The 18567-nt window shown below is 38.8% G+C and overlaps 2 protein-coding genes across 5 annotated transcripts; one reads left to right on the top strand and one right to left on the bottom strand.

Annotated features, from left to right (window-relative positions):
* Nucleotides 1-216: 216 nt before the first annotated feature.
* Nucleotides 217-2596, bottom strand: LOC135584186 (dof zinc finger protein 1-like). 4 transcript variants are annotated; one of them, XM_009395645.3, is made up of 3 exons: nucleotides 2363-2596; nucleotides 1580-1722; nucleotides 217-1498 (listed from the first exon to the last, which is right to left on the bottom strand). In XM_009395645.3, the coding sequence occupies exons 1-3, from the start codon at nucleotides 2384-2386 to the stop codon at nucleotides 796-798; spliced, it is 870 nt and encodes a 289-aa protein (XP_009393920.1). In that variant the 5' UTR covers nucleotides 2387-2596; the 3' UTR covers nucleotides 217-795. The 4 variants fall into 4 exon arrangements, with proteins under 4 accessions (XP_009393920.1, XP_064960600.1, XP_064960599.1 ...); XM_065104528.1 differs by having other exon boundaries at nucleotides 2243-2378; XM_065104527.1 differs by having other exon boundaries at nucleotides 217-1722; nucleotides 2363-2575.
* An 8484-nt stretch (nucleotides 2597-11080) lies between these two features.
* On the top strand, nucleotides 11081-16037 carry LOC103979482 (uncharacterized). The gene is made up of 9 exons (XM_065104525.1): nucleotides 11081-11625; nucleotides 12110-13315; nucleotides 13407-13497; nucleotides 13615-13772; nucleotides 13864-13915; nucleotides 14571-14650; nucleotides 14770-14863; nucleotides 14964-15516; nucleotides 15616-16037. Exons 2-9 carry the CDS (start codon nucleotides 12119-12121, stop codon nucleotides 15659-15661), a joined length of 2271 nt encoding a protein of 756 aa, XP_064960597.1. The 5' UTR covers nucleotides 11081-11625; nucleotides 12110-12118; the 3' UTR covers nucleotides 15662-16037.
* Nucleotides 16038-18567: the final 2530 nt, after the last annotated feature.

Here is an 18567-nt window from a genome sequence, read left to right as displayed (position 1 = left end):
ATAGCAAGAGGATAAAGAAAAAGTTTGGGAATTGAAGTTAAAGATGATACGAGATATAATACTACCAAGTATTTTTAAGAGGAGAGAGAGAGAGAGAGCATGATCATACCTAAGTTATTCTCTTCTTATTAAGCTCCTCTTTCTGCTTTCATGGCACATCTAAGACCTGATAGGCAACAAGGGAAAATAAAAAAGACGGAACAAAGAAGGCAACACTTGAAAGTGGAACTCATGGAAATACTACATGCAATCGACATACAGACAAACAAATTATAGTTCCTTTCTTTTTCCCTTCCCTTTGGTTCATACAATCTTTTGCACTAGTCCACAGTACAAACAAGCTTCACAACGTTTCCAAGCACACCAAAACATCACACGAGCACTTGCACACTTGTTTCCTTTCTCCTGCATTCATGAATCAGGCAATCGCGCAATGCCTATACATATATTTGCAAAAGGATTATTGGTAACCTCCCATATATTTATCCTGCATGAAGAAACAAGAGAAAAAGGGAAAAGAGAGCTCTCTTCCGATCACCACACAACCAAACTCTTCTGGTTAAGACAAATCTTTTGAAGCCAGCATAAAATGAGGCTTCGGATATCCACAGTGAGGAGAATAGACTAGTTAGAATGAGTAAATTAGAAGTGAAGTCAAAAGAGAAGGAACTTATGCATCATGATCTGTTTGTTAGGCTGAACGACTACAAACAAAGTGATCCGCACCACCATCAAGAGTTAACTTGGATAATCAAACGTTGTTACTCTTAGAAGGTCTTCATCTCTCTTTTTGGTCTACCATGAGCCTCCTCCGATGACACCGTTCCAATACCTGGGAGGATCATCACCTTGCACCTCAAACTGGTCTGCGACATTGTTTGAGGGGATTGCTGGCTTCAGGACCTCCAAAGGAAACAACAGCTTACCAGTAACACTCTCCTGAATACCGGGCAAGTCCCCATACCCACCACCACCAATACCTCCCCCGCCCCCTCCGCTTATTCCATCTAAAGGAAAACTAAGAGTAGGTGGTCTGAACCCATGCAATCCTAACCCTGTTGGATACTCCGTCATTGGCAGCGGCATCAAAGACCCGATGCCTTTTGCGGTCATACCATTCGTCAGTACCTCCATGTCAGAGAGAGCACGAACAGCGGCACAATAGTTGCTGTTACTGCTGCTGATGTTGTTGGCATTGCTGATTTCTAGGTTGAAGTAGTCGTTGTACTCGGGGATGCTATGTTGGCGGAAGGCCAGGTTGAGGTCCTGTTTCTCATGGAGTTTTGGAGTTTCAGAGTTGGTGGAGAGTAAGATGGATGGAGGGATGAGGTCGGCATGGAATTTCTTGGGAGCTGAGGCAGTTGCTAACGCTTCCGTGAAGGAGTTACAGGAGGAGGAAGAGATGGCAGTGGCGGAGGACATGGAGGACCTCTTGTTCTTTCTCGAGCCACCGCCCACAGGGACATTCCTGAGCGACCCACCCTCGGTCCAATACCTCCTGCAAGTCTTGCAGAAGTACCTGGGCTGGGTGAGGCTATAGTTGTTGTAGTAGCAGAACTTGGTGTTGGTGGAGTTGCACCTGGGGCAGTTGAGGGCCTGCTCCTTGTGCGGCCTTGGGCGCCTCTCCGTCACCTGTGTCCTGGTGGTGGTGCAGGTGTCGCTGCCGCTGGTGGTTGTGGTGGAGGAAGCAAACTCCTTCACGGGCTTCACCAACCCTATGCCCTGGCCAGCACCAACAACACAACATCCCCATATGGACAAACTAAATCAGGGAGGAAGTGGGAGGAAAGAGTTAAAGAGTCACATACATATATAAATATATCAAATTATGCATAGCCATAGACAGATCTCTGAAGAAACAAAGCCACCAAGAAGAAGCGTACAAGAAGAAAAAAGAAGGGGAAGAATGAGAGAAAAAGCTAGAAAAAGATGAAAGAGAAATCACAAACTTTGGATACAAGATCCAAGCAAAGCAACGCCTTTTCATGTTACTGCATGCTTTGTTGCATACGATAAAAAGGAAGCAAGAAGACCGATAAAGGAAGAAGACAAAGGTAGGAAAAAGAAAGTGGTTTGCTGCTTTCGAGAGCAAAAGGGGTTGGGGCGACAGGATCAAAAGCTTAAGGCCAAAGGAAAGGATGAGAGAGAGAGAGAAAGAGAGAGAGAGAGAGAGAGAGATGAAGCACTAACTGGCCCGGAGATATCTATTAAAGGTCATCAGCGTAAGAAAAAGAAGACCTACATCAATCTCAAGCCTCGACCCAGGAAAACTCATCAGATCCGCCCCACATAAGATTATTGCATCGATCTAAAAAGAAAAAAAGAAGGATCAAACACAATAAAGTCCATGGTTTAATTTTACCTGAGACCACTGTGTAGTATCCATGGAAAGCTTCACAGATGGTCCAAGACACCAAAGAAGAGAAAAAGGGAGAAGAGGACCAGGAGGAGAAAGGAGAAGAAGAAGAAGCTCTATCTGCAGAAGTGGAGTGCTTGCAGATGGTTAGATGATGGCCCAAGACAAGGATGGAACATGATGCTGATGTGGTTGCTGGCTCTCATATCCTGTGAGAGATGGTGTGGTGGATGATTCTATTCTGCAATATTAAACTACCACTTTATGGATACTAAAATTACTTCTCCTGTATCCAACTCGTTCACCTCTGCAGCCTCTCTGCTGATACAGTGGGAGTCAACTGTCTGGTTAGAGAAACGTGTACCCGTAGGCCAAGAGAATAGCAAGTCAGGTGCGCCACACGTGACGAGGGTAGATATGGGACCAAGAGGAGCGCATGCGAGCTTGTCATAGAAGAGACACTGTGGCATGAAGAGACCACAGATGGTGGGAGTCGAAGACCTATGTTTCCCTGCTCCTAAGAAAGATAATATGAGGAGAATCCATACTATGATAAGGGATAGCTTTAGATTTGTATACCGACAACCAATTTCCTTTGAAATATAAAACTGGAATTTGATATGACACTGTAACGCCCAAACAATTAAAATTTATGACTGATTCAGGACTTTGTAAGGATTTAATGTTACGGATCCACATGTTTAAGATAAAGCTAATGGTATTTATTCTATTAATTTTTGGTAAAGATGTTAAAATAAAAGTTTAATTAATTTGTGATACTTAATTTGGATAAAATTATAATGAGTAGTAATATGTTTAAGCATCATGAGTCTATATTATAAATAGGGTATGCTTTTTTTGAGATTATTAAGTGAGAGAGGAGCAATTGTAATCAGGTTTATTCTATTAATTAAGTTTTTTTATATTTTGAGTTATTATAGTTCTTCTGTGCTTGGCTTTTGTTTCTTCTCTTTCCGATCCTAGTTTTCAAGATATCAAAACATATTTCTTTGTTTGAGATGACAAGCAGTGATGAAGATGTTGTCATTAGATCTTTGTTATTAATAGTCTTAAAAAAATTTTAGAAGAGATAATTATTTAATATATAAGTTTCGATACCAAAATTTATGAAAATTATTGAAGAAGAATATGAGTTATCAATGAAAATTAAAGGATGAGGAATTCATTTTTTTCAAATTTCTACAACCAGGATAAAATAGAAATGAGATAAAAAAAAAATCAAGCACCAATAGATGAACTAAACTGACTTAAAATATAAAATATATATATATATTAATAGAATAAACCTAATTACAACCTCTACTAAAACTCATGCAACTCTTAAACTATTCCTCTCTCAATCTTATTTTGTGCTTATACCCCTATTTATGGTCTAGATTCATAACTCTTAAATATATTAGGATTCATCATAATTTTATTTACATTAAGTATCCTAATATCAAGTTGAACTTTTATGTCGACATCTTCAACGTTAATTAAACTCTATTACCAGTATCCTTACTCGCTTCATTAGAGTCCAGTATTGCTTTTACTTTGGGATGCTCCATTTGTATTGTACGAGACCTCGAAGAGTGAGGAGTTCGGTGTGGTTCATACATTTATACCGATAATAACAAATGATGTAACATCGTATATATTTTCCAACACGAATCTGGTAAAAGTAAATCCAATAGATCTGAATACTTAAAAATAAATAAATATATAAATATATATATCTATCCAACTGCGCGCACCCAATTCAAGAATCATAAGTGTCCAAAAGTCATAGGATACACGAATTCAGCTTGGTGACTTCTTTATTTGATTATTAAAGTCAGTCATCATTACATCCAATAGGGCTAGGAATTTGTAACTATGAAATTTCCCATGAATGTGAGAGAGATTGCACTTTGCCTAACTGATGCTGACATTTTCTTTCATCTACTACTACTGATGACTGAAATTTCTTATGCATCTACTGATGTGAGACTGCACTTGCCTATAAAATTTCTTTTTCATCCACTAATGAATTTTAAGAGTCACACATCTATAATTAAATATGTAAAATTATTATTTTTTATTAGTCAAAATTAAAGTAATCTAATTAAAATATAATTATTTGACTAAGGAACATAATTATTATTATAAAAATTAATTATGTTAATATCATCAGTCATATTTCTAACTTAATGATGATATAAATTAGGAATAACAGATTCATCAATTATAAATATAATCATAATTGTAGATTCATCAGGTATGATTATAAATAAGGTTATGGTCCTCGATTACAGTATCGAATGAAACTTCTTTTCACTCATTAAAAAGAAATCTAAAATTCTTAAGGATACTTGCAATTGGAAGATCAAATCATCAATTAATTCAGAAAATATTCTAATAGATTCATCCGATCTATTAAGTTTATTTTTGAACCAAAATTCGGTTTTGATTCTATAAAACAATTGTTTGATCTACGTTAAAGAACCTAACAGCATTAACCAGAAGAACAGCCCAATCGAAACATCATTATCAGCTCTAGCAAACTCCACGGTGAATTCCATGATCTCATATTATATTTAACAGCAACATTAGTTCCTATGCCCATCAGTGTCATGCTTGAACTAAACCACTCTCCCTCTTGATGGATGGAGATATAGTCAGATGGCCAAGTGCTGGGTGACTCGTGAAGGTGGCTACAGAACCCGTTTACTGGACACATAAAACCTCTCCTATTTCAACGCAACTAGCTCTTAAGAAGAGACATTATTGGGTTCTGTAGCATATCATCGAATATAAACTTACAAGACTATAGAGAAGAATTATCCATCAGAGCAACGAGAAGCGAGACTAACCCAGCTTAGGTTAGCTGGGATGAAACCTCGACATAAACCTTCCGCCCTCCGATACAAGGGATGGCAGCTAAACTGGAATAACTTTGGACATTAATAAACGTCCCATGGTCCGCAGTAGTGCTAATTATAGACGTCGCTTTTCAAAGATCAAAGTGGGGTATGGTATGATGTTGTAGATATTTGTTTCTTTTATCTGTGAGATTATATCTCTTTCCCACCGGGCCTTTGATTCTTTGTACAAGTGTTGTTGTATTGTTCTGATAAAGGAAGCCATGGCACAGCATTCGCTACTGCTGGGATTCTAGGATCTTAGCGATTACCACGCATGCACGTAGGAGCCGCAATGGGTGTTATTGCGTGCATGTAAGATAATGGAGAAAGGACGCTTACGAAACAAAAGGTCTCAAAGTGGCTTCGGTATACTTACATATCATGATGGTGGATGTTATTAATCTAGTTGTTATATTCAGCTTTTGTCAGTGAGATGACAATTTTCAGCGGTCATTCATGCGAGAACTATAGCTACAACGTAATGGGCTAACTTTGACTCTAGGAAGCATGGATTGTTTGACGAAAATGACACTCTAGTTTGTAAAATACATATCAGTCCAACTAGTTCAATAGAACAAATAACCATGAATCACATTGGAAGTAAGCTTCGTATGAACTCCGATCGAGCTGTTAGTTTGTCTTCCACCTTCCCTTTACCAAAATCCATAGGAATCATATTAGGGTTTGTGTGTAGGATTTAGGTTTTGACTTAAAAAAAAAAAGGGTAGGAACCGACCAAGACGAATGCCCCTTCAGAGTCAATCCCACTGGTATGGCTACCACAAAAATTCCTGTTTCATAGATGTTGACCTAGCAACTAAACCTCGTTTGATTGGATGTATCTGGCCTAACCCTGGCTTCGAACTTTTCCTATTGACTAACGTATTCCCCAGGTTACTTCGAGCTTCCATTCAATTACCAATCACTTCTTTCTCTCTCAACCCTTGTACTCTTTGTGACGATTGCCATGGATGGGTCAACGAATCTAACTTAGATTTACTCTCCTCTCTTTTTCTTTCAATATTTCCAATATATAAAGAACATCTTCAAAATAGGTATGTGCATTTCCATTATAATATATATACATATAATCTTGACATTTCAGATAGATGCAATTATTACATCAACAAGATAGATGCTCATCCACCCATATTAATTGCTTTCAGGCAAACCAACTGCCACTTTCAATCCAGAAACGAGCAGGAAAGAAATATGTGGGTGTTTTGTGCTCCTGTTTTTGTTTTCTATATGGATGGTTGGTTGGTTTAACCTCCACCCGTCCATTTAGTACTAGTGAACTAATGACCGTCCATAGTCCATTCTTATCTGTTGGCTTCTCTAGTTGTCATTCACAGTGAACAAGGACATGGTCACTGTTGCTGTTGATCATGTTAAGTGCACCTTCTTTTTACTGATTGCATGTGTTCATACATGCATGATGAATGCATCCCCTGTTCTGTAATGATCTTGCCTCCAGTTTTCATTTATGCTTCTGAGATCATAGATGATGATGATACGCTCATATGAATACCGAGCTTGTTGGCAAGTATTTTCCTATATCAAGAGGCAAATGGGGACAGAGACAAAGCATGTTGAAAAAGGACCGGAGCGCCACGGTCCAGTTTCCATCACTGTCGTCTTCCCCACCTCCACTTCAATATGTTCCTCATGATTTGTCCACTATGCAGACATCCATCGTGGATGGTAAGTTTGAATCCCAGTCCATGTCTCACCTAATATGTCTCACTGAAGGAAAAGATTTAATTAGCACGGTTGGTGGAGCCAAGATTTTCTTCAACAACAAAACAGCAGATGTCGACAATCACATCCAAACCAAACGTAACATTCTATTCAGCACATTAAATATGAAGAGGTGTTTGATAGTGTGGAAAGAAATGGAGTTACAGGGTCAAAGCTATGTCTTTCTGAAATCATCTGAGAGTCAAGTCATCGGCTTAATCATATTCTGGTGTTAGTGTAGGAAGAAGTCTTTAATTTATTTCTCTCATGCATCATCATTAATTTCTTTACTCTCTTGCTTTCTGTAACTATGATATTATTCAGATAGACTTATTATACAATGTATAAGCTTACGATTAATGCAGGAACCAATTATTCTTATCCCTGTTTCCTAAAAATCTGCGGACCTGCATTGATGCCATGGACAACTTGATAAGTCTTGCAGTCACCAAACCAGAATTGCCTCAGATGGCTGAGCCCCGGGAAGAGATGAACGACGCAAGAACTGCAGCAAAACTAGGAAATCAAGCACGTTTCATTGGCAGAAAGTATATAAACAAGGCACTAACTGATAGAAGATAAGAATAATTATTAAAGAAATCTTATCTTCTATCACTAACCTACTATATAAACAAAAAGGCAAAAACACCACCACAAGAACAATAGAGGAAAGAGTACAAACTGGAAAATAACAAGTAGCAGTTGAAAATTCAACAACAAAAAATAAAAACCAGAATAAAGGAGAATAAAAAGAATGGCTTCTCAGGGTACATCAATTAAGATCCAAGAACCATATGAAGAACCACAGGTCAACCAAAAAGTGGGAACTGTTGTAGAGTTGGGCTGCAAAAGAAGGAAAGTGATTGGATTAGGCCTTTAGATTCTTGGATAGTTCTATCCAATGAAGCCCATTGCTTAGTTTCTCCCCCAAGCAATGTGGTGAAAATTGATGCACAGATGCAAAATAGCTGCAGTATATATATATATATATATATATATATATATTAATTGAGCCATTTCAATGTGCCAGCAGTCATCCACTTAATTTGCACTCCCCTCAATCTTTATGTCAGGTCTCTCCTGCATCGTATCTCCTTGTTTACAAGCTTTCTACTGTGGCTATTGGTTAAGGTTCCTTCTCATGGCCACTTTAAAAAAGTTATCCACCCCTCCAAGTGGTATCCTCCACCCATTGCTGCCATATCCTTCATCTTAAAGGAGTTGGACACGGTATGGACAACAACAGGGCCAACAATTCCAACTTTGTCTCTCCATATCCTAGACATAGAAGAGAAAAGGGTGTACGATGGACGGCCATTGAGTAGGACAGCAAGCACATTCCACACATCAAATAGGTCCAAGGGTACTTGGAGAAGACATTCTTTCTTGACTCCTATCCCTTGCTTACACCGTATCATGATTTCGAAGTAGATCACTGTTTGCAAGTATATTCTATCTATAAGAAGTACAATAACTCTCATACTGAGTAATTTCTGGGCCATGCCTACATTTTAATTTGTTTTTCCTTTATGGATTCATAGCTGCATAATTATTGTTTTTGTTTCTTTTTCTTATAGTCGCATAGTTATTGTTTCCTGCTGGTATCATGTTGTACCTCTTATTTACGTTTTTTATATGGTATCGTTCTTATTCATTGCATGGAATGATATATACACAATATGTTATTGCACAAAATATATACATAACATACGTGAATAATTGAATATGCATGATATTTCCATACTCTTTATGAAGTTAATTAGCTGCTGGTTCTCCACACCCTCTCGACCCAAGAATATAGATGCATGTGAAGGGTTGCTAATTTACTAATATTCCTTTTCTACATCACAGATCCAATACATTAAATTCATGTGAATTAATATATAAAGAGTTCACAGTGCTTCATCACGAAGGAAGAGAATGCCCAAGAGTGGCACCGTAGTTTGAGAACATAACCCATGCAAGTCAAGCAGGCTTGGTGTCCCATTGCCAAATAATCTACTATTTTTCCCTTGGGGAATCAAGGCACAACACACCATGAGAGACTGCACAGTGGCTGCTGAAGTCTCTAAGTGGCAAATTCTAGGAGTCACGCACGTTCAGCTGGAATCCCAAGCATTTAAAAGGTGGAAGATATGATCATCTAAATTCAATGTGTTGTGTTAAAGGTAGACAAGCACCCTCACCTTTCATCTCAGTGCTTTTGCCATCGCCCATGTCTCCCACAAGAGTCTTCCCTTTTGATATTCTATTTGGTGTTTTCAAGGATAAAGTTATATAATAAGCAGAGTTGACAATGACAGAAGAAACACCTGTTTTAATCATCATGAGCAAAGTTTGTCTTTGCATGACAAGGGAGCAACAAAGGTTCAGCTGTTTCAAAGACAAAAGTAATATAATATACATCGAGTGTTAACAAGGACACATGATTTCACTGCTAGCTAATATACACCGAGATCAAAGTCCGGCTTTGCATGCGGTGGGAGACAAGGAAGGAAGGTTCAGTGTCTCCATCACATGGACCTTGTGATAGCGAGCAGCAGCATTTTAACATACAAGACTTGATCGGATGTCAAGACAAGAGCAGCAGTAGGGAATGATTGGATCAGTTTGTAGGACTATAATATGAACGATCCACGCTCGAGGGAAGCATTTCGAAGCTAAAATCGTCCTTAGTTCATTAACTACTCATGGTGTTAGGCTCCAAGATGAATACATTACCAGCCGACTCTGCTCGTCGTTTACCTCGGCCGAAACCTTAGAACATGCCTGCACATGGAAGGTGTGATCGTAGGTGGTAGTGAGAGCTACGTCTCGTGCAGCATATGATCCCAACACTTAAAATCTTTTCTCATCCAAAAGCCTCCTCGAGATCTCTCCCCCACATTCCAACCCTTTCCATTCGATTGGAAGTACTGTGACTCTTGGATACAACACGTATCTATTCTTTTCCTGGACAACACACTGCCACTGACTGCACGCACATCAATCTCAGCACGAAGCCTCTGCAAAAAGATAGTTTCCTCATTACGTTTTATCCTTTGAAGAATTTGAAATGTAGAGACTCGCAAAACACATGTAGGTTTTTGGAAGTCCTATTGTTTCTAAGATTTTATATTATTTATCAGTAGTAGTAGTTTTATTATTATTATTATTATTATTCATAAAAAACATAATTTTACCTATATTTTTATTATTCATAAAAGCATGACGATGTGCAGTGCTTATCAATTTACCATCACTGGCCGGTCATATGAACATGACGATCATCCACGGCCAGTGCGCCAATCAACGGTTGAATTCTACGCCACCGGCCGTCCCAGGTGGTGCATCCCGCGACACGCGGCGTGATCGATGGCGAGGGCCACGCCGTCGGATCGTCAACACGCATACAGTAAGATTTTGCATGGTTGATTGTACATATATGAAAGGACAAAGTTGCCCGTAAAAAGAACACGTCACCACACCTTTAGTTTCCAAACGGTTGCAAATACCTACCACGGCAAATTCATAATTTGGATGACCAGAAAGTGCATTAATCATATTTCTTTCGATCTCGATAGCATATAATTTGGAAAAGGGTGTTTCTGTAGCTTTAATTTGTTCAAGTGCCGAGAAAAAAAAATTAACAACGCCAAAATATATTTTTTGATTTTATTCATAAAAGCAAGCATTTTAAGAAGGATGTCTTTAAAGTATTATTTTACTTATTTGATAGAATTGTGAATCTCTCCAAAGATATTGATCTTCATATATATATATATATATAATTTAAATATACTACTATTTCTTTGTAAAGGATAAATGCTCACAACGAGATGTTTTCGGATAAATATCAATGACAATGATACTTGCGTTGAGGATCTTAATATACAGAAAGATATATGTGTTCTAATGACAAATATATGGTTTTCAATTTAGAAAGATGCGTAAAATTCGTTGCTGTTTGGTTTGCAGAGACCTAAAAGTGATTCCCAAAGAGACAAAACACAAATGGTTTTTGTTGGTGAAAACATGAAAGATGACGTGTGCACATAAGCTTGCATGCCTCATTGACTTCCTTGTTGACCGAACCGGGCGTAAGGGTTCGCGAGAGGAGTCGGGGAGGCGAGGTGTTGCGAGGGAGGGACTGCATCCCTTTGCGACTCGGTAAACGAGGGGCGCGTGGTGGCCGCAATAAGGGGAGGGATCCAACGGTTGGCGATCTCAATAAATCTTTTCTTTCCCCAAAATCAGATTTTTGGCAGCAATTGCGAGCAGGGAGAAGGGATTCAATTCCGTCGAAAGTTGAATCACACGGTAAATTGGAAAGCGGGGGTGACACCGCCGGATCCGGGAGGGCCGGGAGAAGGAGAGGAGAGGAGAAGCGCGCTCACGCGAAGCCCCTCCAAATCCCGTTCCTCGGGCCACCCGACCGCGCAGATTGAGACTTCCCCAATCTCTACTCCGATTTTTTTAGGTTAAAAAATCGGATTTTTAATTGGTAAAGGTTCAATTCTTTAGAGTCCGGTTCATCCCACGGGAGAGCAGGGGAAAATTTTGGAAAGGATTGGAAGCCGCCCTGGTCGGGGAGAGAGATTGCTTGGATCCGACGGTGGGTTCCAGGACCATTGGATGGGCAACCAGGTGAGCATCCCTTCCTCTCCCCTATTTCGATTCGTTTCTAGATTTCTTTTAATTTTCGCGGTGTCGTTCATATCATCTTCTTCTTAGGTCAAATCGTTCGTTTTTTGACGTGGTTTCCTGTTCTTCGCCAAAATGGAATTTTTATGCTTATCTTTCCATTTCGTGATTTGAGCCCATTAATTCTCCTTCCTTACTGTCGGAGATCGAGTCTTTTAATTCGAAATCTACCGTTTTCTCATTTTCTATATGAATCGTTCTTAATTGTAATCTGAAACAACTGCGAGTCCAATTCGTTGCCCGTACATTTTTGGGGCATGTGGTAAAATCTTGGACCAATCCGGAGTGGAGATTTTGCAGAGATTTGGTCCTTTTGATCTCTCTTCCCGTTTCTCTTCTGGCTCATGATTCCGGAGACTTGCATGCTGGTTATGAGGGTCTTGGGATGTTTTACTGAGTTGTGTTTGCTTGTCGCATGGTTTTGAAGTGAGGAATCATGAACCAAGATTACATCTTTCAAGAAGAAGACGACGATCTGTTCTTCGACTCGAGAGATGACATCTCCTCCGTGTCTGACTCGTGCCCCAGCAGCCCGTCCAAGAATGGTTTGTCGCTTGAAGACCAATTTATCAGTTGGCCATCGAATAATCCTCGCTTTGAGGTTTGGATTAAGGATCCTGTCAGCGTGAGGGAACGCAGGGACAAGTTCATGAAAATTCTGGGCGTGGATGTCATAAACAACCTTCCTCGTGGATCAGACAATCTTGATGAGGAACTTAAGGTGGACGGTGAGATTCAGCCAGGCATCGATAGAATCATGTCCAATCGGGGTGCAGTGCTAAGAAGCTCTTGTTCCAGGAGCAAGTATTCAATGTCCAGCTGGTCCAGTGAGGATACGAGCACATTGTGCGATGGGGTCTTCGAAGAGGGCTTTGTGTGCAGAATCAAGAATTTGGATGATGGCACAGTCTTTGTGGTGGATGACTTGGACAAAGATGGTGGCCTGAGAAGCCTTCGAGAGGTTGGTTCTAACCGCACTTTAACTTTCCATGAATTTGAGAGAAATTTTGGTCCATCATCCTTGATCCAGCAGCTTATGAGACGAGACATTGATGCACCAAGCACCTCCGAGAAGTCTGTACGAAAGAAAAGGACTGGGTGGCTGAGGAGATTGGGTGCTGCAGTTTGCATTGTGGATAGGCAACAGGAGAATAGTAGTTCCAGTATTTCTGATTCTTGTGGGAGAAGAAGCACGAGACCTGGAAGGATTAAAGTCCATCTTTATAAGAAGCAATCAAAGGAATTATCTGCAGTCTACAATGGGCAAAATTTCAAAGCCCATGATGGTGCAATCTTAACCATGAAGTTTAGCCCCGATGGTGAGTATTTAGCTACTGGAGGTAAAGATGGGGTTGTGCGCATGTGGCACGTGATGGAATGCAGAAGAACTGGCGAAATGCGCATTCCTGGAAATGATCCTTCGTGTGTATACTTCACAGTGAATCGAAGTTCTGAGCTAACCCCTCTATATGTTGATAAAGATAAAAAACCAAAGTCCACAAATTCAAGGATAACCTCAAAGTCAGTGTGTGTCATTATACCTCCAGATGCTTTTCGGTTGTCAGAGGTACCACTTCATGAGTTCCATGGGCATTGTGGGGATGTACTGGATCTTTCATGGTCAAATAATAAGGTTAGTTATTTTTTTCATGATAATATCTACTTAAACTGACTTCGAGAGTTTATTGAACTCTTTTTGTACTGTGAAATTATGGTTCTTGCAGTGCTTGCTGTCATCATCCGTGGATAAAACTGTTCGCATGTGGAAAATTGGATCAGACACCTGTGTCAAAGTTTTCCCTCACAACAATTATGGTGTGTGATTCCTTATAACACTGTTATATCACCATATCCCATCCTTAATATGAAATTTAGCTCGAAATAGTTTGTTGATCTCACAAGCTCTTTCGTGTAATCCGATAAATTATGCAGTGACATGTGTGCAGTTTAATCCTAATAATGAGGATTACTTCATCAGTGGCTCTATAGACGGAAAAGTTCGTATATGGGAAATTTCAAGAAGTCAAGTCATGAATTGGGTTGATGTTAGAGAAATAATTACTGCTGTTTGCTACCGCCCTGATGGGAAGGTGTGCTGTTAACGTTCTTTATATTTCTACATAAAAGATTGATGGTTATGATATTTTGTAGTAATTAGTGTTTTCAATTTGGTTTTATCAGGGTGCAGTGGTTGGCACCATGGCTGGCAATTGCCGCTTCTATGATGCATCAGGTAGACATGAACTTTCTAGCATGGTGTTTGTTATGAAAACAAATTTTTGTCAAAATATTTACTAGTAGTGGAATTTTTGTTTACTCCTTATTAAAGACTACATTCCTTTTCAGCTACATTGACAATGAATCCTTTTTTATCATGCTGATCACTTAGAGATACTTGAAAATACTTTCACCTAGACTCTGGAAACATTATTTAGATATTTTCTTGCTGCAATTATCTTGTGTCTCTACATTTTTTTCATATATCATGCTATCATCTCCATCCTTATTTTCACTTCATCTGATCTTTGAAATCTGATTCTGTCATTTTGACTATCTCTACAACCTGTTTAGGGTAACAACTTCATAACTTGGAAGCCTTACTTTCACTATCTATAAAGATAGGGCATACCCAATTCATGAGGCTCCCCTCAATGTGGGGTCTGGGGAGAGTCAATGTCCCAATGCGGAGTCTGGGGAGAGTCAATGTACATAGTTGTATCTTTAAATATTTAAAGAGGCTATTTCCATGGCTCGAACCTTGTAAAGAATTACCTTTCAATATTTGTACGCAGCCTTATTTAAATGTTCACTATCTATGTTCTCACTATAATTAGTTTTCTTCATATGTTTGTATGTTTTCCTTATCATTCACATTTTGCATGGATCAGATAATCATCTACAATTAGATGCTCAAGTCTTCCTGCAGGGCAAAAAGAAGTCTGCCTTGAAGAGGATAACAGGAATTCAGGTAATTTTGTGCAAAAAATTGTTCCTGCATAGCTGACATGTGAATATATATCACTTTCTTACATGCTGTTTGTCTGGCATTATTTATGGCTTCTTACTAATTCTTGGTTCCACCTCCAGTTTTGCCCAAGTGATCCTCATAAACTGATGGTTTCTTCTGCTGACTCACAAATTCGAGTCCTTGATGGCTTTGATGTGACTTCTAAGTTCAAGGGTAGGAAATCTCTCATTCTCTTAACCCGATCCTCATATTTCCAGGACGATCATTTGCACACAGAGAGCCCTAACATATCTTGTATAATTGCTATCTTCAGGTAGCCGAAAATCTGGAAGTCAGATATTTGCATCCTTCACTGCAGACGGACAGCATATTATTTCTGCCGGTGAGGACTCTAATGTCTACATGTGGAGCTATGCCAGTCATGCTGCACCCTCATCTAAACATGGGAAGAGCACTTGGTGTAGTGAGCGCTTCTTTTCCAGCGATGCAACTATTGCAATACCTTGGTATGGTTTACAATCTGAAAAATCAGCAGTCCCTGCCACCTCTGAGGTTCTCCATTCACGGAAGGATGTCTTCAGAGATAAAGCTGCAGTCACAAGTTGTTCTTCGGACCGTCATGTAGAAGACTTGTGCGGCAATGACACCTTTTATCTATCACCTTCCCGAAGTTTCTCTCTGAGCCATGAATTCTTGGAGTGTCTGCCAAAGGGCTCTGCGACTTGGCCTGAGGAGAAACTTCCTTCAAGCTTTGCCTCATCTACCTTGGACAAGTCCCACTACAAGTTCCTGAGGACTTCTTGCCAAAACACCTCACATGCCTGGGGTCAAGTGATAGTAACTGCTGGAGTGGATGGATGGATCAGGTCCTACCAGAATTATGGATTGCCGCAATGTTTTTGATCAGTTTGGCTTTCATATGGTCGATGTTATCTCTTTTCATCATGATATTATGATATGTGCAGTTGGTGGTACCTCTTTCTTCCAGAGCCTGGCGATTGGCAAAATTGACACTGCTGATTTGCTCTATAACTAAACCGTATGAGGGAGCACATGCTCGGTGCTCCTGTAAATTCTGTATGGATTGGAGCTGTACTTTGACCAACTGATCCTTGAAGATATTCTCACCTTCAAGAGATTGTGGTAGGCCAAGATGGACTGAAATTTTTTGTAAATTTGTGCAGTATAGGTGAAGTTTTGGGGTTTGGTGTTTTCTCTCTTTCATCTTTGGAAACCTTTTGTTATTTAAAAGATATATTGCAAAAGCATTGTGACATAAATGAGTGTAAAATTCATCCTTCCTGTCGGAACAGATGACGAGGGCTGCCGGTTAGCTTGTATTGTTGGATAGAGAAATTTCATTCAATTATACAGATTCTTTCATCTATTTTTTTTTAAGGTGTTCATGTTTTGGCCTGTTTTAGAGGTTGGTTCTCCATGTGGGGACTTTGTGTTTGTGGATGCATTCATGTGTCTTGTGTGGGCATTGTGGAGCTCCTTTCTGAATGGATTATTGATTGCAGTTGGTGTTGGTGGGTGGTGATTTTTCATGGGGTCTGGGTTTGGAGCAGCCTCCTCCTTCAGCAAACCTTCTTTTGTAACTCATGGTAGTCATTGCATGATTGGATAGGGTTCTACATTGCCTGTGTCACTGCAGAGCCAGCCCTCCTTTGGTAGGGCATGGACATCAGAAGGCAGCAGGACTTTTTTCTGTTCAACTGAGACCCATATTTGTTGGTGGTTATTGTGAGTTATTTAGACCTTTTCCCCCTACTCTTTAGACTTGATATTGATTCATATGATTATGGTGGATTATGTAGGTTACATTATCTGTTTGCATGCTCATTCATACTGCAGCAGCAGAACCATAGCCTAAGCACAAGGGACCTGCCTCTTTAAGTTGTTTCAGCAATGACTCCATGATATGAACAATGGAATGGAAAAGCAGGAACAGTCCTCAACATTTTGACTCCATGATACTATTGTTATTTAGAGACACTGACTAATCATTTATATATTCTCAATATTCATGATGAGGACAAAGAGGCATATCATCCATCGGTGGTGTAGACTTGCTGATAAGTTCCTTTCCTTTCACTCCAGGAAGAAGGGATGATGATCATCATAATGTCGTTTTTTCTAAGAATTTATTTGATAAGATCGTATTTAATCTTGTATTGATTTATAAATTAAATAATCAATATCTAATAAGGAGTCGAAGATTATTCCTCTCTGATTCCTTGGAGGAAGACAAAACTTTGCCTATATCATTCTTGACTAATTGTAAATAATTTCTTCCATAAATAGTTGAAGTCAATTGGTGCCGTATCTTAGAGGATAAGATACATCAGCTAGTTAATTTTTCTAGAGAGAGAAAACGTGTTGGGTTGAATCAATATTTTTTTTTATACAGTTCATTTTGTACAATGAAGTATAGATTATACATACATATGACCACAAAAACAAATACACATGTGTTTTTATATAATAAAAAATTAAAAATAAGGGAGTTAAGTTAAGACTTTTTTTCTTTGCCAAGGAGAGGTTTAATGTCCATAAGCATCAAAGAAAAAAAATACTTTATTTTTCCAAAAAATATATATTAAGATTTTAAAGGTTTATAAAATAATTTGTGGAGTTCATTGTGTAAAAACATAGATAACACAATAGGAAATGTTTCCTCCCATATCAAAATTATCATCCTTACCTTTTAGTGCAGACCAAGTATTATTGTATGTGCACAGTAATAAGTCGAATGCGTCATGAGGGGTCAACTCTTTTCACAAATGATGCAGTCAAAACCCAGATCTAAAGCAAAGTGCAAGCCTTCTTTGATAGCCAAAGGCCTCACATTGGATATCTATTTTGTTGACATGCTGTACTTTGATAGCAAAGTACAGCACCCTCATGATTGCATTGCACAAATTCAAGTTTGCCATCCTACAAAAGGAAACCTTAGAGAGTTGGTCATTTGGGTGCTTTCAAGTATGGTAGATCTAGCATAGTAATTAATGTGCATAAAGGCCTTTAGCCTAGACCTACCAAGGGGCTGTTTACTATTAAATAAAGATTTATTCCTTGCCATCCATAAAAACCAAAGTTGGTTTACAATAGCAAACAATAGGAGGGATCCGTATCTTCTATTTTAGCTGACCTCTTTGGGATCATGTGGTTTAAAGGAGGAAGTTTAATGTGAGGTTTCATCATAGTCAAAGAAGGGGTGTAATTTGGATTCAAGCTCTTGATGATAAAGAGAACAAGGGTTAATAGATCATATGTTGATATAACTAAATTGATCAGAAGTAGGATTTTTTTTGTTTTTTTATGGAGTAGCTTCCAACAAAATAGTTACATATAAGGGTAATAGAGATCATCCACAGGTCATGCCAACCATACTAGATTTATCAAAGAAAGTTATTTTATTATTTTAATAGGAGCGAAACAACCTTAACAATAGCCTTATAGCCTTACCTAACTAATGCCTTTGTTACACCTATATATCATTACAATGCAAATGATTAATTTCTAGGGAGACAACAAACTGGATCATCCATGAATCTAAAAAATCCATGGGTTATCACAAACATTTGTGTGTATACCATAACCAATTTATAAACTATAAAAATGATCCCCTTTTATCATAAAAATCTAAAGTATAAATGAAATCCCCCTAAAACACATCAAGGTAAATTAGAAAGTTTAAATCCCTAAGAGCTAATCATAAACAATTATATGAAAGGAGAAAATTACTTACACAAATACCAAAAAAATCATAGTTTACTATTTAAAAATTGGATGATAACATTACTTAATTGAGATTGTGTGGATATCACTTGAACATGTACATATGAAGAGGAGAAAGCATGCTTAATACCTCCAATTGCCCCTTCAGCTAGTTGGTAGGCTCCATGGTAATT

The sequence above is a fragment of the Musa acuminata genome, chromosome BXJ2-4, assembly GCF_036884655.1.
Source record: "Musa acuminata AAA Group cultivar baxijiao chromosome BXJ2-4, Cavendish_Baxijiao_AAA, whole genome shotgun sequence".
NCBI lineage: Eukaryota > Viridiplantae > Streptophyta > Magnoliopsida > Zingiberales > Musaceae > Musa > Musa acuminata.
Note: the sequence above shows the minus strand (reverse complement) of the source record. Positions and strands in the feature narration are given on the sequence as shown.

Bases quoted from the DNA above. Each gene is read 5' to 3' on its own strand.
- LOC135584186 (XM_065104526.1), bottom strand. From the start codon at position 2,275: ATGAGTTTTCCTGGGTCGAGGCTTGAGATTGAT. The intron at 1,723-2,242 runs GTAGGTCTTCTT...GGTGCTGGCCAG, and splicing joins GGTCGAGGCTTGAGATTGAT to GGCATAGGGTTGGTGAAGCC.
- LOC103979482 (XM_065104525.1), top strand. From the start codon at position 12,119: ATGAACCAAGATTACATCTTTCAAGAAGAAGACGACGATCTGTTCTTC. The intron at 13,316-13,406 runs GTTAGTTATTTT...TGGTTCTTGCAG, and splicing joins TTTCATGGTCAAATAATAAG to TGCTTGCTGTCATCATCCGT. The intron at 13,773-13,863 runs GTGTGCTGTTAA...TGGTTTTATCAG, and splicing joins GCTACCGCCCTGATGGGAAG to GGTGCAGTGGTTGGCACCAT.